This window comes from Crocuta crocuta, unplaced genomic scaffold, assembly GCF_008692635.1.
Source record: "Crocuta crocuta isolate KB4526 unplaced genomic scaffold, BGI_CrCroc_1.0 scaffold59, whole genome shotgun sequence".
Taxonomy (NCBI): domain Eukaryota; kingdom Metazoa; phylum Chordata; class Mammalia; order Carnivora; family Hyaenidae; genus Crocuta; species Crocuta crocuta.
The window spans coordinates 5,169,241-5,187,136 of NW_027551578.1; the positions used below are offsets into that span (position 1 = coordinate 5,169,241).

Here is a 17,896-nt window from a genome sequence, read left to right on the forward strand (position 1 = left end):
CGAAAATTAGACGGGACCTTGAAGATGACTTTAGAGCCGGAACAAAAAGCTATGTGAGAGTGTTGAACTGGGGTTCAGAAAACTTCCCAATAGCAGGGATTTGGAAGAACACAACATTCCAGTGATAATAAGCTGATGGACCCCAGACAGGCTGGAAAGGAAAGAGACGACAGACCCTACAGTCCAGAAGCTGCTCCAAAGGCAGACCAGACGTTTAACTCCTTTATGCACCTGGCAGTTACTGAATGTCTCCCGTGTGCCAGGGATGGTGCTGGAAATCAGGGGAAGCAAAGTAAATAAGATTCCAGCCTTCAGGGACCACCTTAGTCTAGTGGGGAAGAAGGATGAAATCGCCCAATAAAGTAAAATTCCCACAACAAGCACTATTTACGTGCTACAAAGGCCTCTAATAAGGGGATCCAAACCAACCTTCCTTTAAGAAATGACACCAAGGACGTGTGGGCGGAGATCTAAACGAAGACAAACAGTTCTGTAGATGAAGAAAAGAAAGGGCAGTTCAGGTAGAGGGCACAGCCAAAGGACATGCGATGAGCGTGAAGGACCAGAAAAGGTCAGAGTGATGCTCAGTCGCATCTGTGGCCTCCAGCGACCCCAGCTCCCCTGTGCCCGTGCTCTAATACAGGCCCCTCCCACTGTGTGAGGCTTGGTCACGCCATCGGCTTCGACCTGTGCCCCATCAGCGAGCAGGATGCAAGCAGAGGCTGCGGAAGCACACGCACACAAGGTGTCCTGCTGGAATGCTCATTCCGGGAGCCCCAAGCCACCACAGAAAGGGGTCCAGCAACCCTGCCAGTCAGAAGAAGCCCTTGAAGTTCTAGCTCCAGCAGGCACCAGGTAGAGAAGTGCCCAGCCAGGCCCACGTAACCCAGAATCGTGAAAAATAATAAAACACTGTGGCCTACACTCATGGGTTCTGGACTGTTCTAGCAACAGAAAACAGGAGACCATCAATAGGAGTGTAAGGGCACCTAAGATCCGCAGGCCATTCGGAAGGCTCTTGGTCTTTATTCCGAGAGCAATGTTAGAAGCAAGTGGATAACCTGATTAAATTTTCACTCTGGAAAACCTGCTCTGGCTTCAGGGTGGAGAATGGATTGAAATGGAGGCAAGAGTGGACGCAGGTGGCCCAGCGACAGAAGCACCGCACTGGGTCACAGCAGCCTGGACTGAGACAGGATGGTAGAGACAGAAGGGAGGTAAACGAGAAGCCTGTGGGATGTAAGGTCCACGGAGCTGGTCATGGATCAAGGTGTCCGGTCTGTGCAACTGTATGGAGGGTGGCATTGTTCACGATAGTTGGAAGATAAAGTGTGGGGAAAATATGAGGCACGTAGTGTCAGACATCCAAGTTCCGGGTGATCTACAAACACTCAAGGACAATGTCTAGGGCAGGGTGGGCTGACTTCTGTAAAGGACCAAACAAAACAGTAAATAGAACCGTGGCTCTGCAGGCCACACAGTCTCTGTTACAACTGCTGAGCTCTGTCATTTAGCACAAACGTGGCCACAGACGGTATGGACAGGAACGGGCAAGGCTGTGTGCCAGTAAAATCACGAGGCTGAACTTGGCTGTAGTTTGCCAACCCCTGATTTAGCACTTAGGGGAAGGTGCCTGGACTAGAAATACAAATTGGCCATTACATCAGACAAGTGAATCCGTAGCTTAAATACACCTGAAACTATAAAACAAGGAGAAATTAAAGGGAGAGGGGTAAAAAAAAAAAAGAAAAGAAAAAGAAAAAGAAAAAGAAAAAGCCCAGTCTTGTGAAGCATGACATTTAATGGCTGCTGGGGAAAGGAAAGGGCTGGAAACGACACAGGAAAGAGGAAGAGAGGAACCTGAGGGTGTGTCAATGCACCGAGACCAAGGAAGTCATCAAGAGGGTGGACCGGGCCGAAAGTAGAAAGGGCAGGGTGACAAGGACTGGACAGTGTCCCCTGCGAAGGGGTCGCGCGGGACGGCAGGGTCGGTGGAAGGGGGTGGCACACGGACGCCCCTTGCAGGAGGCCGGCCTACAACACAGGAGCGAGACCGGGTGACCGCAGGGGAGGGGCGGGCGGTGCAGAGCAGACTTCCGGGAGCACGCGGAGGAGGAGACGGGAGCACGTCGAAAGCACCGGAAACCAGGTGGTTTAGAAGGAGAGAGAGAGTACAGAAGACAGACTGAAAACAGAAGGCCCCTGAGAAGTCTGGGGACGGGGGGCCAGAGAACAAGCAGAAGAATGATCGTCAACCAAAGATCCGGGTCCTTTATGCTACAAGGAGGGAAGGCGGAGTCTCGGATGGATACGTTCGCAGGTGGGCGCGCGCAGCTGTGGAGAAGGTAAAGGTATTCCTATGGGGTGACTTCGGTTTTCTCTACAAGATAAAAGTTGGGGTCATCTGCTTCCAATAAAGGAAGAAAAGGGTGTAGTGGATACCTGCCCTCCTTTGGGTATCTATCCTGAATCCCCTTCTGAGTTTAGGGAACTCTCCCACCATACGGGTCTTGTGGGAAGCTGAAAATGCCGCATTTATTCCTCTTCCCAGCCTCCTGGCCACTGAAGAGACGGTACCTGAGACCTGGATCGAGGATCCAGAGGCACCTGCCCTGAGCCCGACTCGAGAACTGTTAACTACAGGGGCAAAGCCCACAGAGGCAACGGGTGTACAACAGATCACGGGGACGGCACGCTGTCTCCGGTGGGGTAAGGCGACAGCCCCCAGTGCACCGGCTCCGTGGCATGGCTGTCGTGCAGCCCTGGGCCGTTCCACCTCCTTTATTCTTATTTTCCAAGCCGGATTCTGCAGCTTTCTGGGCATCCTCCTGATTCCCTGCTCCTCCACTGCTGAAGTCCCCGCCTCTTTTTTGAAAGAGAGAGAAAGAGAGCACACAAGACAGTGGGGGAGTGGCATGGAGAGAGGGAGAGCGAGAATCCCAAGCAGGCTCCAAGCCCAGCACGGATCCTGATACGGGGCTTAATCTCATGACCCGTGCATGAGATCATGACCCGAACCGAATTCAAGAGCCAGATGCTTAACCAACTGAGCCACCCAGGTGCCCAAAGCCCGTTTCTGATTCAATCAAAAGTTGATTTGCATACAAGGAAAAAACTCCTTATTCATGTCCAGAGAAAGAGATCTGAAGACAATATACAAGGCCTGAAAGATCTTTATGAAAAGAGAGAGACTGAACTAAGTGGAAAAACGTCACAGAACCGTTGTTATTACTGGAGCTACAGGAGAGACAGGACTTCTCAGAAGGACACCAGAGCCAACCTGCCCTTCTGGAGACTTTCCAAGGTGGAGCCTCCCCACCGGAGAGCAGACAAAGCAGACGACACTAATTAAGCAGCAGACAGAAGTAATTCAAGGAAAAATGATGGAGTAGTTTTCTTGGTTCCACATACATCAAGAGGGGAAGGAGGAGCCAGATAAGGGATCTCAGAGTAGCAAAAAAGAATGCAGCGTCGGAAATTAAACAGAGTTTGAATTAAAGCTATGTCATCTCTTACTGATGTGAAAGTCAATCTCTCTGAACTTCAGTGTCTTCATAAGTAAATTGTTAGAGAAAAAAAAGCCCGATCGATCTTTCAGGATGACTGTGAGAATGAAGGTGCCCCTGGGTTTATGGACATGTGGGTTTCAAGTAAGGAGACTAGGGAGAAAGAACAAGAGAAAGGAGATCGACATCAGGGAAAGGTACTATCATCATGTCAGGTTTACGCGCGGATCAGAAGTGACCGTGTGAGAGAGCCTGGCCAGGGGCTGGGGGGTGCAGGGAGCCGCACACATGGGTTTACAGAGCAGAGTGCAGAAAGAGAAGCACCTGAGGCTGAATAAGGATTCTTCTTGTTCTCCTACTGTTAGAGATTTGAGTTTCTTACAAACAATATGGACGGGGCATTCTTGAAGAGATCTCTTCTCTTCTTTATTAATAAATGTTTGTATTTGTGTACAGCTGACACACGTTATGTTCATGTTAGGGATTACAGTTCACAGTGACTCAACACGTTTGCACGTTATGCTTTGCTCACCGCAAGCGTAAGGAGGCTTAAGATAAAACCAAGTGTATGGGTTGAGGGAAGGAAAGGGAACAGACCAAGTAACAGAGAAGCATTCCATCAAGCCACCAGGGAAAAGCCACATAGTTCACCGCAGTGGATGTCCGCTGCAGAGAAAGCAGGTGCCAGCCCGGAACGTAAGGAAGACGGAGACAGAGAAAGGTGGTCTGCAGCTGCATATGAAATCCTCAGTATAGGACTCCTGAAAATGTAGTCGACTACAGTGGCTTAAGTAAAGGAAGAGCGGAAGGCAAAGATCGCTGATCCCACAGTATAACTCAGGCACACCTCGGAAACACTGCAGGCTTGGTTCTGGACCAGCCCAGCAAAGTATCACAATAACATGAGTCAAATGACTTTTGGTTTCCTGGTGCATATAAAGGTGACATTTCCTAGACTCTATGTACACCAGACTACAGCAGAGAATGAGGTGTTTGGTAACAATTATACCTAAAAATGCAATGTGCATACTTTAAAAAATACTTTAATTAGGAAAAAAATACTTCATTCCTGAAAACTCTGACCATCATCTGGGCATTGGGCGAACCCTAATCACTAGTCATAGATCACCATGATAAATGTTATAATGAAAAAGTCTGACATACTGTGAGGATTACCAAAATGCAAACACTGCGCCCTACAGTGACCAAATGCTGTTGGAAAAATGGCACCAGGAGGCATGCGTGATGCAGGGCTACCACAGACCTTGCATTTGTCTGGATGGCAGTGTGTATGCAATGTAACCAAGCCAATCACAACAAGATGAGGTGTGGCTGTAGTAAAGGGAAGATGGCGCTAAGACAATGGCTGGATAGAAGAAAAGTCAACAGAAGAATGAAGAATAAAGTCCCCCCAAAATACTAATAAGGACACGGGGACAAGATGTGACAAAGACAGTTTCTTCCCCTAAAACAGAAAGGAAGAAACAGGAAAATATACATTGAGGATGGAAGGTATCTCCATTTTCACACAAAGCAGAAGGCAAGGTCATTTATATTAAGAAAAGGAAGGTGCTTTGGGGAACCAATGAAAAACACTCAGGACAAGGACTTAGAACTGATGTTTAGAAAGAGTTCATTATTTGCAGGAGGCTGCAATTAAACCCTACCACTTATCCGTTCCTTATAAATGATTTTCAAGACATACAAGAAATGTCAGGCAGAGGGGCATGGAGGGGGGGAGGTGAAGGTAGAGGTCAAGTAAGAATGGAAATCAATCAGTATTTGTTCTCAGCTGGTGAGGGGGCTCCCTCCCAGTCTCTCTACTTGGCTTGTGTGGAATTTCCTTACTAAAAACTCCTTAAAATGTAAAGACTGCATTTAATTCCTCACTGTTCTTATTTCTAAAAACACAGACATTGCTTGGTGAATAGGGATAGAGAAGGCACCCATTTCTCTTACTTCTTAGTAACACATGCCTCTTCCGTCTTTACTTTGTTGGAACAGAAAATTGATAAATCAGGATGGATGCCAGAAATTTCTGTCTCTTAATTCAGATTTTGCAAAACAGAACATAGGAAGTCAATATATCAAGAACAGGACAACCAGCAGTCAAAAAAAAACAACTATTAAGATGAAGCAAATCTCCCAGCATAGCCAAAATCTTTGAATTTCAAAAATTATGAAAAATCTCTTTTACTTACATAAGAAAAACAATCCCAGAACTTCGGAAGAAACTGAGGATATTTATGAAGAATCAATATAATAATCCATTCTATAAAATACTTTATGGATGCTTGATTATTGATGAAACCAGCCTGGAAAATCTTGTCAATAATTCTATTCAAGAAATTCTGAGAAAAATAAAGTTCATACATTAAATGGGTAGGTTATGGTTAATATCTTTTGTTTTATTGAGATATGATTGACATACAACACACTCTGTAAGTTTAAGGTGTACTCATGTTGATTTGATACATTCATAAATTGCAATATGATTACCACCAGGGTATGACTATGGTGGGAACAATTAAGATATCGTCTTGTAGCAATTTTCAAAAGGGCTATTGGGACGCGCCTGGGTGGCTCAGTTGGTTAAGCATCCGACTTTGACTCAGGTCATGATCTCACAGCTTGTGAGTTCAAGTCCTGCGTTGGGCTGTGTGCTGACAGCTCAGAGCCTGGAGTCTGCTTTGGAGTCTGTTTCTCCCTCTCTCTGCCCCTCCCCCAGCTCGAGCTCTGTCTCTCTCTCTCCCTCAAAAATAAACATTAAAAAAAAAAGGCTATTAATTTTAACTTAAATAGTCATCATTAAAGAGAACTAACTTCACATTTTGTTTTGTTTTGTTTTTTAAATTAAGCTCTACAACCTACGTGGGGCTTGAACTCACAACCCTGAGATCAAGAGTTGCATGCTTGGGCACCTGGCTCAGTAGTTTAAGCATCAGACTTCAGCTCAGGTCACGATCTCATAGTTCGTGGGTTTAAGCCCTGCATCAGGCTCTGTGCTGACAGCTCAGAGCCTGGAGCCTGCTTTGGATTCTGTCCCTCTCTCTCTCTCCCTCCCTCCAAAATCAGTAACTAAACATTTAAAAAGGGTCACATGTTGGGGCACCTGGGTGGCTCAGTCAGTTAAACATCTGACTCTTGATCTTGGCTGAGGTCAGGATCTCACAGTCTGTTGAGTCTGAGCCACACATTGGGCTCTGTGGTGATGTCACAGAGCCTGCTTGGGATTCTGTCTCTTCTCTCTGCCCCTCCCTCACCTCTGCATGCATGTTCTCTCTCAAAATAAATAAACTTAAAAAATAAATAAAAAATAAAAATAAAAAAAGAGCTGCATGCTTTACAGACTGGAATCCTGAAACAGCTTAAAATGTTAATGTAAGTAATTATCAGATCTACAACTATCTAAACAGCAAACCTAAAAACTGTTTACTGAATCATAATGATAAGGTACTTTACTGGGTACTTTACAATTTACATGGACATAAAATTGTGTTAAAAAGAGTCTGCTATGTTTTTAAAATTCTCCAAAACATTTAAAAGACTTTAGGAGGGAAGAACAGGAAGAAACTCTGAGGTCAGAAGAAAACTTTTTGCACTCAAAAATGCTTTTTAAAATTGTGTGAGATATACCTAACTTTCCCACAACAATCTATTTTCTTAACAGGAATATTCAGCAAAGATGATCAGAGAAATCAGACAGATTCCATTCGCTCTTCCTCAGGGAAGAGAAAAGTAACTGGACAAAGACTGTTGTAATAGATTAAGATCTTGGCCTTGGCTTTGTTGGTTTATATAATTGCAGAATTCATGGAAGGGGGGAAAAATCAGCCATGGCAAATGACTGTCTCATACAAAACAACAGCACTCCAAAGGAACTCAGCTGTGGGAAATTAGAAGCGAATGTGCCTATACTTTCTAATCAAATGGCACACCAGACATTAAACAGTTAAAATGTTATTGACATTAAGGGAAGAAAAAAAATTAAGTAGTGCCAATATATTAAACTAGTTTCCAATTTACTTCTACAAGACCTAATTGCCTTAGGATTTTTCTACTAAAAAACAACAACAAAAACCAAAAAAAACAAATGACTTCAATTTTAAGAATTAAAGAATATATTTTAAGATTACTTTCTCAGTATTAAAACAACACATGACAGTTTTTACTGTTTGTTTTTTTTTTTCGTATCAAAACATTGTGCTTCACGGAACCAACAGAATAAAAATCCTACCTGATCAAACCTGGGGAAAAGCACCAATAGCGTCTGCCATATTCGGTTCTTCACTCTGTGCTGTTGAGAATTCACATAGTATCGGGTTCTGGACTTGGACACCAACTCATCCTGGGGCAGGGAAGAATCAGTATCGAGTTACCCACTGAATTTGTGATCTGTGAGAACCAAATCAATGACAACTTCAAATTTAAAAGTGTAGAGAAGCTTATGACCCTCCTGAAGGCGGAAAGGAAGATGCGAAAGACTCTTCTAAATTGGTTTCCCTTCAAAACCATGAATTTAGTTGCTTTTGTTAATTTATCTGCTTTTAAAATTAGAAAAAGCATCCTAAAACTGTAGTTGGCACAAAAAGTATTTGGAAGTATCCGTCTGTGCCTTTGTGGCCACTCTAATGTGGTGACACGGGGTCACGGGGGTGAGGAGAGACTGAGACATTTGACATATCTTATGATGAACCGATATAGGTGCCTCTCAGTTGCTGCCTCTCTGTCCTGGGCAAGTTTGCAGTTATGATATCTGCAAATTGATGGAAACACCATTAAGGGATGAGCACATTAATGGACAGTGCGGTCAATGCCTTCACCTGACACCAGAGAATGGCAGCGGGGAGACTTCTTCAGCTCTTGCTTGTGATGGTCTGTGCCGTCTAAATTCAGCCAACTGCCAGGCTGACTTCTGTTCTGTAACTGCTAGTGCTTAGCTGCTAGGTTATGACTGCAATACAGAGTGTGCTAACATTCTCAAGTGTCCTAGCGATGAAAAAAGTAGGTCATCTACTCTCTCCAATACCAGTCATTGAATGTAGACAATCCTCATCTACTTGGTAAATTCTGTGATCTTCCTTCACTGATCCCAGCCTATGCATTTCGGTAGGTATACAATTTTATGACAATAGCTAAGTTAACATTTTGATGACGCCTAATGATGATGAAAATCTCACAGCCTCCTCTCGTGCCATGATTTCTTTGGGGACATTTTCTTTTGAAAGAGGGGTTTCAGGTTGGATGTCCTACTCAGCCCTGATGCAGCTCAGAACAGAACCATCACTAGCGCGATCACACAAGCAGGCTGGGGTATTGCTGGCCCAGTGCACCTGCCACCGGGGCCTCACTGGCCTCACCTGGAAGTACTAAGCTTCCCTCTTCGGCTCAAAATCTGTCCTTTTACTTGTTCCACTCAATGTGCTCTTTTATTCAGAACCAGCTTTCTTTTCTCTGTCAGTCCGTCAACCTCTCTAGTTTCATGCGCCTCCTGACCCAACCTGGGACCTAAGAACAATCTCTACGGTATCTTCAAGGGCACATTTGATTTCCTTCACTATACCCTCAAAACCATGTGTAAATTCCCTACGTTTGAAACAACCCAGTGGTCTAACGTAATCTGACCCTACTTTCAAGCTGCCAGGCACTGCTGAAGAAAAGGAAAATCACCTGCCCCAACCGACTTCATCAAAAGTATGTATTCTAGCTTTAGCTGGGCCCTGAGTGCTGCTAGACCAGTGGTCCCCAAGTCTGTGGTGCTTCAGGATCACCTTGAGGGCTCCTTCAAACAGACTGCTGGCCCCACCCCCAGAGCTTTTGATTCAGCAGAAGGGGGACGCGGCCCTGGAGTCGGCATTTCTAACATGCTCCCTGGTGGTGTTGAAGCTGCCAGTCCAGAGAATACAGTATAAGAGTTTGATTCCACTCATAAATGGAATCTAAAAAAAACCAAACCCAAACCAAACCGAGCAAACAAGAAACAGAATGAGAACTACAAATACAGAGGACAAACTGGTCGCTGCCAGAGGGAAGGGGGCCCGGGGACTCGGTGAAATGGGTGAAGGGGAGAGGGAGACACAGGCTTCCAGTAACGCCATGAGTAAGTCGCGGGAATAAGCAGCAGAGCATGAGGAACAGTCAGGGACGTGGTAACAGCGATACAAAAGGGCAGGTCACAGCTACACTTGCAGTGACAGCATAAGGTACAAGCCTGTCCAGTCACTAAGTTGTACACCTGACGCGAATCTAGCATTGTGTGTCAACTACACTCAAATTAAGAAAGAAAGAATTACTATGCTAAACAATCATCTCACCTTTCTCAAGTCTCTTCCCATCCCCATTTCCACAAACACAATGAAAAATCTTTCCTACTTTCCCAAAGCCTTTAGCTCAGTCCAGGTTTCTACTCTGGCCATATGATCTTTCCCACTTCAACAATCTTCCTTCAACCTTCCCCATTCACCTTTCTGTCTTCAACCTTTATCTTCTCATATCGGAGGAAGAAAGGTCCTTATTCCCTTTAGAGGTTCATCAAATCAGTTTTTAAAAAGTACAATTCTTGCCTTTATGTGCATGTCGCTGCCCCTTCACTCTACTTCAAACTGGCCCTACCCAACGGGCTTCTGAAATCTCAGAAATGCCCCCCAGCTTCTCTCCTCGGCGCCCGGCCTGCTCTCAGCTACAGTGCACACCACCGGTAACAGCCCCCAGACGCACCCTGTGGTGGAAAAGAAGAGGCTCTGAGTTTGAATTGCTGCTCTGAGGCTAAAGGTTATAATCATGGGCAAATTCATAGAAGTCTATGCCAAATTTTCTACAGACAAGATTTTTTTTTTTTTAAGAGAGATGTTTAATGTTTATTTTTCAGAGAGAGAGAGAGAGATAAAGTGTGAAGGGGAGGGGCAGTGAGAGAGGGGGACAGAGGATCTGGATGGGCTCTGTGCTGCTAACAACAGCGGGCTGAGCCCGATGCAGGGCTCGAACTCACGAACCATGAGATCATGACCTGAGCTGAAGTCAGATGTTTAATGGACTGAGCCACCCAGGCACCCCCTACAGACAAGAGTTTTCCGTAAGTTAAGAACACTAGCAACACCAGGCCAACACCATCTAATTCTGCTTCTAGTCTCTCTTCTCAGTCCTCTTTTTAATGATCTTTGGTTCTTTTTCCTACCAATATACTTCCAATGCTGGTGTTTTCTAAATTCCCATTTTCAGCCTCTTCCTAGAGAGTCTTGTCCTCATTCAAAGTCTCAGCCATCACCAGGTATGGTGGCTTCTATTCCTTTCCTAAATATCATATTCCTAACTGTCTATTACTGGGTAACTTCACATGGAGGCCCAAAAGCAACTCAAATGTAACACCCCCCACACTAAATTATGTTCTCAGATTTTCTCCTTCACCTGACCAAAATTGGGATAATTTGAACAATAACAACTACAATGGACTGAAACATCAATATGTTTTAGTTAAAAAAATGAAAAACCTCACTGATCACCTTTAGAAGAAACTAGAAGATACTAGGAAGCTAATTCATTATTTTGAAAACTGATGAGTAAGAGGAAAAAAACCAAGCACTTATCCTGCCTCTCCTACGGGAAACATAGCTCAGGAGGTCTAAATACTTCATATCTGGATACAGAGGAACTTCAGTCGGTAAATGAAAAAGGAATAAAATAATTAGGGTATCACCATTTTGAGAGAATTAATGGAATGAGACAATTCATCAATGACTCACATCCCTAAAGGGGAGAGAGCCAAATACTCTAGGCTTCCTGATGGACATACACTCTTGCCCCACCTCTACCCCCAAAAGGAAAATCAAACCTAAACCTGATCAAGACTCTAAATCTCAATATCATCTTATATGAAGGGGTCAGAGAAAAATCAAAAATAGTACCACGTAAACAACAAGATCCAGTCTGTGGAAGGCTCTACAATGAAAACAATCCTCTTTCTCCAGAAAGTACATTCAAGTTTAACAAGGATGAGGAGGGGAATCTGTAGATTAAGGCACATTAGAGACACCTCAACCAACCGACGGGATGGACCTTGTTTGGGTCACATTTTCGGCAAAGAAACTGACAAAAACGTAAAGCAGTCAGGTAGATTTAAACACTGACTGGAGATTTGATAATACTAGGGAATTATGAATTCAGGGGTGAAAATGGTATTGTGGGTGTGGCTTAAAAAAAGAACTCTCATCTTTCTGAGATCCATACATACTGAAATATTTACCACTGAAACTGATGTCTGGGGTTGGCTTCAAAATGAAATGCATTGGGGAGAGTGTCGGGCCGACAAGACTGTCCATCGCTGATGACCGGGCCAGGAACTGGTCACTTTTAAAGCTACTTTTACAAGACATTTGCACGTTTCCAGTAAAAAGTAAGCAGAAAGCTGCCCACACAGGCCTCAGCAGCCTTCACCTCGGTTTTCAAATGCCAACTGTGTCGGTGTCTTCCCTCTAGAAAGGACCCTGCCTCCTGGCTCAGGACACAGGTGTCTCAGGCATTCCCTCCTTTCACACAGACTCAGTGCTGTTCCCCTAGCCCCTCCCCCGGCTCAAAGGACTAGGCACCCCTCCGGACTACAGCTACCCAGCCCACTCTGCTTTGAGTGCTCTGAGCAAAGTTTAGATACTACAGGGAAAATACTCTTCTCTAAAACCAAACAATTGGACAATCACTAATATTTAACTAAAAATACGTTTTTTTCTTGATAAAAAAATATTTAGAATACATACTGTGTCACATAGTTAGCCATCAAAAGCAAAGATTTAAAGTAAAATAAGGCATATTTACTTTATCTAATAGCTTGATTGCAAGATCCTCCATAAACAACTTATGAGACATATTTGAGCCATCTAATAAACACAGGAATTTGACAGCACAAATTCTCACATAATGGTCTTCTCTTTTAGTACTAAAAAAACGTAAAATGACAAACTCTGTTAATACATTTTCAAAGCAGAAAAATATGTCACGTACTTATTTCAAAACATCAGAACCTTCTAAATCGAGGAGCTCCGTACTTAATGACAATGCTTTTTGTATTCAGGATAAACGCAAGATGGCAAACGGATATATGAGACAGAGAACCTGTACAGAAAGTCTGGAGGAGCACAGATTTACCCAGGCCTCCAGTAAAACAGTGCACACGCGACCCATCCTGTGTCAGGAAGGTCTCTGTGGGCAGAACAGATCACAGCTCAGGGAACAGTTCCTTCCAGAGCATCATGGACACCTGTTTGCTCGGGGGCATGAACACACATCAAACAGCTGACGGCTCGTCTTCGCCGTGCACGGTACACGCATGAGCTCCAGGCGCTGGGCAAACACTTGAGCAGTGCGTGCTCTGAGCACCCCATCTGTTCAGTCCCCACATGTGGGAAGGTCGGTTATGTGACACTGTTAATACGGATTTCCAAACTTCATTAGAGCTGTTATAATGTCAAGAAGTGTCACTTTAACAAAACATTTGTCTAGTAGAGATCAAAGTATTTTGGAACCATCGGATAAAAAATTTCACTTTTATTGCTACTTTAAACCAGCCGAGAAAACAAAAACTCAAACAGTTAACAATGAAAAATGTATTAAAGAGAAGCGTGGCAAATGATTTAAAAAACAGTTCTAACTTTCAGAGTAACTAACACTCTGTGATACCTATATGTAATTATTGTTTGTGCATTTTTTATGAACATCTAAACATACGTATTTTTGAAAATTATGTGAAAAAATAAAATTTTAAGAAAGCTACTCGACAAGCTCCAAAAAAATTAATTCAGAGGTTAGATAAGAAGAGTCTTATCCCAAAAATCAATACTTAAGGGCCTATTACAGAGGTAATTTTATTTTTTATGTGTAGAATGTTGACTTGTTAAATGGTGAATTGTGACCGACACTGAGAGAGAACTATGTATATGCTGATCACCACAGCCCCCCAACCCGCCACCCCGCACAGGGATAGGGGTTTTATGATCCCATAGTCATTTTCTTATTTATACTGGACTCTGCACTCAAATTTGTTTTTCCGCAAGAAAATTCTCATTCCCATCAAGAATTTGATAACATCAGGGTGCCTGGGTGGCTCAGTTGGTTAAGCATCCAACTTTGGCTCAGGTCATGATCTCATGATTCGTGAGTTTGAGCCCCGTGTCAGGCTCTCTGCTGACGGCCCAGAGCCTGGAGCCTGCTTCAGATCCTGTCTCTCTCTCTCTGCCCCACCCCCGCTCATGCTGTCTCTGTCTCTCTCAAAAATAAACATTAAAAAAAAAAAAAAAAAGAATGTGATAACATTGTAAAATATCTTTCAGTGCCATGTTACAATTTCTTCTCTCTTTTTCTTCATCTTTAAAACATTTTTTGAAGTTATCAAATTTTAGTAAAAAGTTTTACATCTAAAGAAAATATATTAGCAAGGGAATGTGATTTCTAACTTCCTTTTGAAGGCTCTTTCAGTATCTTATAGATATCACTAGGAAACATTCATTTAACAAACACAAGAGGTCTCTCAGCTGATGTTAAATTTGGAATATTCTATTTACATCAAGACAATGGAAAAGCCGCCATACTTACTTTTCAATAACAATGTTGGCTGCACAATCGTGGCCGAGATTTTCTACGTAGGTCTGCACATCCTGAATAAGTCTTCCCATAAGAAATAGTTGACAAAGAACAGGTTTTAGAGAGGAAAATATTGAAACCCCAAATTCAAAGTTAATTAATGCTTTATATTCTTCTAATTGAAAGCCTCAAAATAAAGGCATAATTTTCTCAAGTAGGTACTTAACAGAAATCAAGACAGGTTGAAATAACGTTATCTTTTACCTTTGATCACGCCTAAACACGGTTCCAAATATACATGCCTCGAAGACAAGTTCGCTGTAATTTTTAGCACTTGATAAAGACACTTGGTACACATCTGAAGCAGAAAATACCCAAGATTTGCAGCAATAACTTATCAGTGTATTGAAGACTCCAGTTTTTATAGCAGACATTTCAATTATCTTGTACATAATCTGGAATGAAATACAATAGTCATTTTATTCTTTGGCCCATTTTGTTTAAAAAAAGTGTTGCTAAAAAAACTTATTTGAAGGCTTCCACTGACAGTTTCAACATAACCACAGAGTATAAAAACCTAAGAATTCTTTATCGTTAGTCTTTCAAGATGATCAATAATCCCAGAATGCTAATTTTTCATTTCTTAATAATAAGAGTAAATACAATTTCACTGATAGTGACATTGTCCCAGGATTCTCCAAGAGAAAAAAAAAAAAAAAAAACTGCCCAAAGTAATGGAGTGAAAGAGAGAAAAATATCTCACCCTTTACATTTTCAGTTTCCTTTGCATTCTGCCACAGCCCCCTTCTCTGGGGCAGCAGAGGCCCGGTCCCCAGGTGTGTGCTGTGGGGCAGGCATGGACAGAGAGGCAGTGCAAGGACAGCAGCATCCCCAAAGGACTTGGTTTCCTGTTTCCCCCCCGGATAACGAGGTCTACACGAATTCCCAAACACGCCATCCTTCCACCACCTTACGTCCGCTGGTGCGTACCAGTGGTGGCAAGCGCAAGTGCCTTCAGGAACCAAAGAGCCCCCTCTTTTTAATTAATTAATTAATTTATTTTTTATTTATTTCTAGGAGAGAGAGAGAGAGAGAGAGACAGTGTGAGCAGGGGAGGGTCAGAGAGAGAGGGAGATACAGACTCTGAAATAGGCTCCAGGCTCTGAGCTGGCAGTCAGCACAGAGCCCGACGTGGGGCTCGAACCCACGAACTGCGAGATCATGACCTAAGCGAAAGTCGGACACTTAACCGACTAAGCCACCCAGGCGCCCCATAAAGAGCCCTTTTGATACGGTATGTTCAGAGAAACACTTCTCTGTACAAGAAAAGCAACAGCATGAATGTGGTAACAGATTGGCCCCTGCCGTCTGCCTCTGGTCCCCAGGATGGTCAAGGACTCATTGTGGGGGGAAGAAACGCAAGGGGCGTGCCCTATGTGGACGGGCGGCTCCTAGGAATGGCCAGTGTGGCCACGTCATCCGATTTTCCAGCATTCCAAGAGAAGGGAAATACAGATTTGCATGTAAATTTCCTAATTCTTAAAAGTTGGCAATTTATTAAAAAAATTTTAAGCACTATAGGAATCAAAGTGAGTTTCTATGGCACGTGTGGTTCACATGCTACCCTTCTGCACATACTCTTACATCTAACAGAGCTTGGTCTTACTTGTGACAGGAGGGTTCAAAATACACACTGCCGGAATGGATACCTAAGAGCAAATCTAGTATGTGATTGCAAATAACAACTCTTTCTTTCCTCCTGTGCTGCAGGGCACACAAATTAAGAAGAAAAGAAAAAGTTACTTCCTTTCAATCTAAAATAGTCAAATTCATAGAAACAGAAAGTAGAATGGTGGTTACCAGGGGCCGGGGAGGGAGAGAAGGGCAGCTGTTTAATGGGTACAGAGTTTCAGTTCAAGTTCAACAAGTTCTGGAGACCTGTTACAACAGCCTAAACATACTTTACTGAACTTAAAAAATGATTAAGATGGTACATTTTAGGGGTGCCTGGGTTGGTCACTTGGTTAAGTGTCTGACTTAGGCCACAATCTCACTGTTTGTGGGTTTGAGCCCCGCATCAGGCTGACAGCTCAGAGTCTGGAGCCTGCTTCAGATTCATGTCTTTCTCTCTCTGCCCCTCCCCTACTTGTGCTCTGTCTCTCTCAAAAATAGAAATGTTAAAAATTTTTTAAATGGTACATTTTACATTATGTATTTTTACCCCAGTGTAAAAAAAGTTACCTCTTTTATTTTGAAGTACGCCTGGCCCTTGATTTTTGCAGCAATGGTAAGAACTTTGGTATTAAAAACAAATTGAACAAAAGCTTTTAAATTAGACCAGAATATCAGCTGAGTGTTGCTTAACGCAGATATAACTTTCCAAGCCATGTCAAAAGACTCTACGCAGAGGGATTCAGAGGAGGTCAAAAGCTGATAGGAAAAAAAAGAAATACGGAATTATCACATAGTTTCAGAAACCGCTCTCTGTTCCTGTAGCCGTTCTTCATTCGCGGTCTCAGCCCCTCTCACCTTGGGAACCAGAATGTTCATGCAGCGGAACACGGGCAAGACCTGGTCCGAAGGCAGGACCGTCAGGGCTTCGAGAGCGGACTGCAGGGTCCGCGCTGGCATGTGGACCGCAGGCAGGATGGGTTCCGGAATTTCGCCCTCTGCGGTTGGTATCAGGGTGTGATACTTTTTCAGCAAGAAAGACAGGCAGACCCACTGATCATGGATATATCGTGCAACGATTTTCCCCCAACCTTGGGAAGATGAGGATTCTTCATGAAGACTGAAACGAAAGATCGCGTCACTACCCCAGGCCTCGGCCAGTCTGGGTTGGCTGCTTCTGCATGCAGGGCACTATCCTCGCGAGGAGAGAAATTCAACAGTCATGGATCAAGCAGCCTGTCTACCTTTGAAAAGCAAGGGAACCACATAAACCTCAGTTTTCTAACTACTCTGAAGGCAGGAATTTTCATTCACCTTAAGGGGATTCACTGAAAACATGCAGTCAAGTCTGTGGGTTTCCAGGAATAGAGACGCATCGTGGGATAACAGGGGCCCGTCCTGACCGCGGCCTCATGTCCAAACTTCCAGCCCCTGTCAGTAAGGCCAGGAGATCCCTCATTATCTCAATGACTAGCAACAAAAATGAACTCACAAAGATGAGCAGAAAGATGTCTTTCCCATAGCAGCTGTCCCCCAGGGTGAACGCACCTGCTCTCCGCCTCTGCGTGGGGCTTCCGCAGCGTGTGGTTGAGCGGGAGAGCGAAGACGAAGCTCTCCGTGGGCCCGGCCTCCAGAGGGTTGGGCTGCAGTTCCGGAGTCCGGTCGCTGGCCTCACACACCAGGGCCAGGGCAGCCATACTCACGGCTCTCTGAACCTGCGTGCCCAGCGTGGGCTCCTGAGGGGGAAACGGAGCAGTCTTACTTCACGGAAGCCAGTCTCCCCCGGTCAGGACCTGAGGACGCCTGGCATCCCCCGGTCCCCCTCCCGGCTCCTGCACGTCGCTGAGGCGACGAGGAGACCCGCCACCATGCATCAGTCAGCTTCGCCACTTCCGTACAGATGGGCGGCGAGCAAATGTAAGGTGGCAATAAAAATTCAGCAGTTCCGACTAAGGAGACGGTTTGATCTCTTCGGTTTGGGGGTGGGATCCTGAAAGCAGGCCCATGGCAGAGGAGCCGCACACATAGAGCCCGCGAGTGTATGTGGAGCAGGACTTCTTGGTCTTTGCCCTACTCACAGAAGCGTCTGGATGTGTCTCTAGTGAGTTCTACTTTAACTGTCTGGCTGGAGCGTGTGCAGGAAACACGGCCCC

At 44.3% G+C, this 17,896-nt stretch overlaps 1 protein-coding gene across 1 annotated transcript in view; it reads right to left on the bottom strand.

The window, feature by feature from the left end:
- TARBP1 (tRNA guanosine 2 -O-methyltransferase TARBP1) overlaps positions 1 to 17,896 on the bottom strand; it is a 77,448-nt gene that overhangs the window by 19,604 nt on the left and 39,948 nt on the right. Inside the window, exons 17-24 of the mRNA XM_077751692.1 lie at positions 17,292 to 17,479; positions 16,602 to 16,863; positions 16,314 to 16,502; positions 14,337 to 14,527; positions 14,085 to 14,156; positions 12,312 to 12,432; positions 7,744 to 7,854; positions 5,708 to 5,857 (exon numbers count right to left, since the gene is read on the bottom strand). Coding sequence (XP_077607818.1) covers positions 5,708 to 5,857; positions 7,744 to 7,854; positions 12,312 to 12,432; positions 14,085 to 14,156; positions 14,337 to 14,527; positions 16,314 to 16,502; positions 16,602 to 16,863; positions 17,292 to 17,479 — 1,284 coding nt within the window. The remainder of the gene's footprint in view (positions 1 to 5,707; positions 5,858 to 7,743; positions 7,855 to 12,311; positions 12,433 to 14,084; positions 14,157 to 14,336; positions 14,528 to 16,313; positions 16,503 to 16,601; positions 16,864 to 17,291; positions 17,480 to 17,896) is intronic.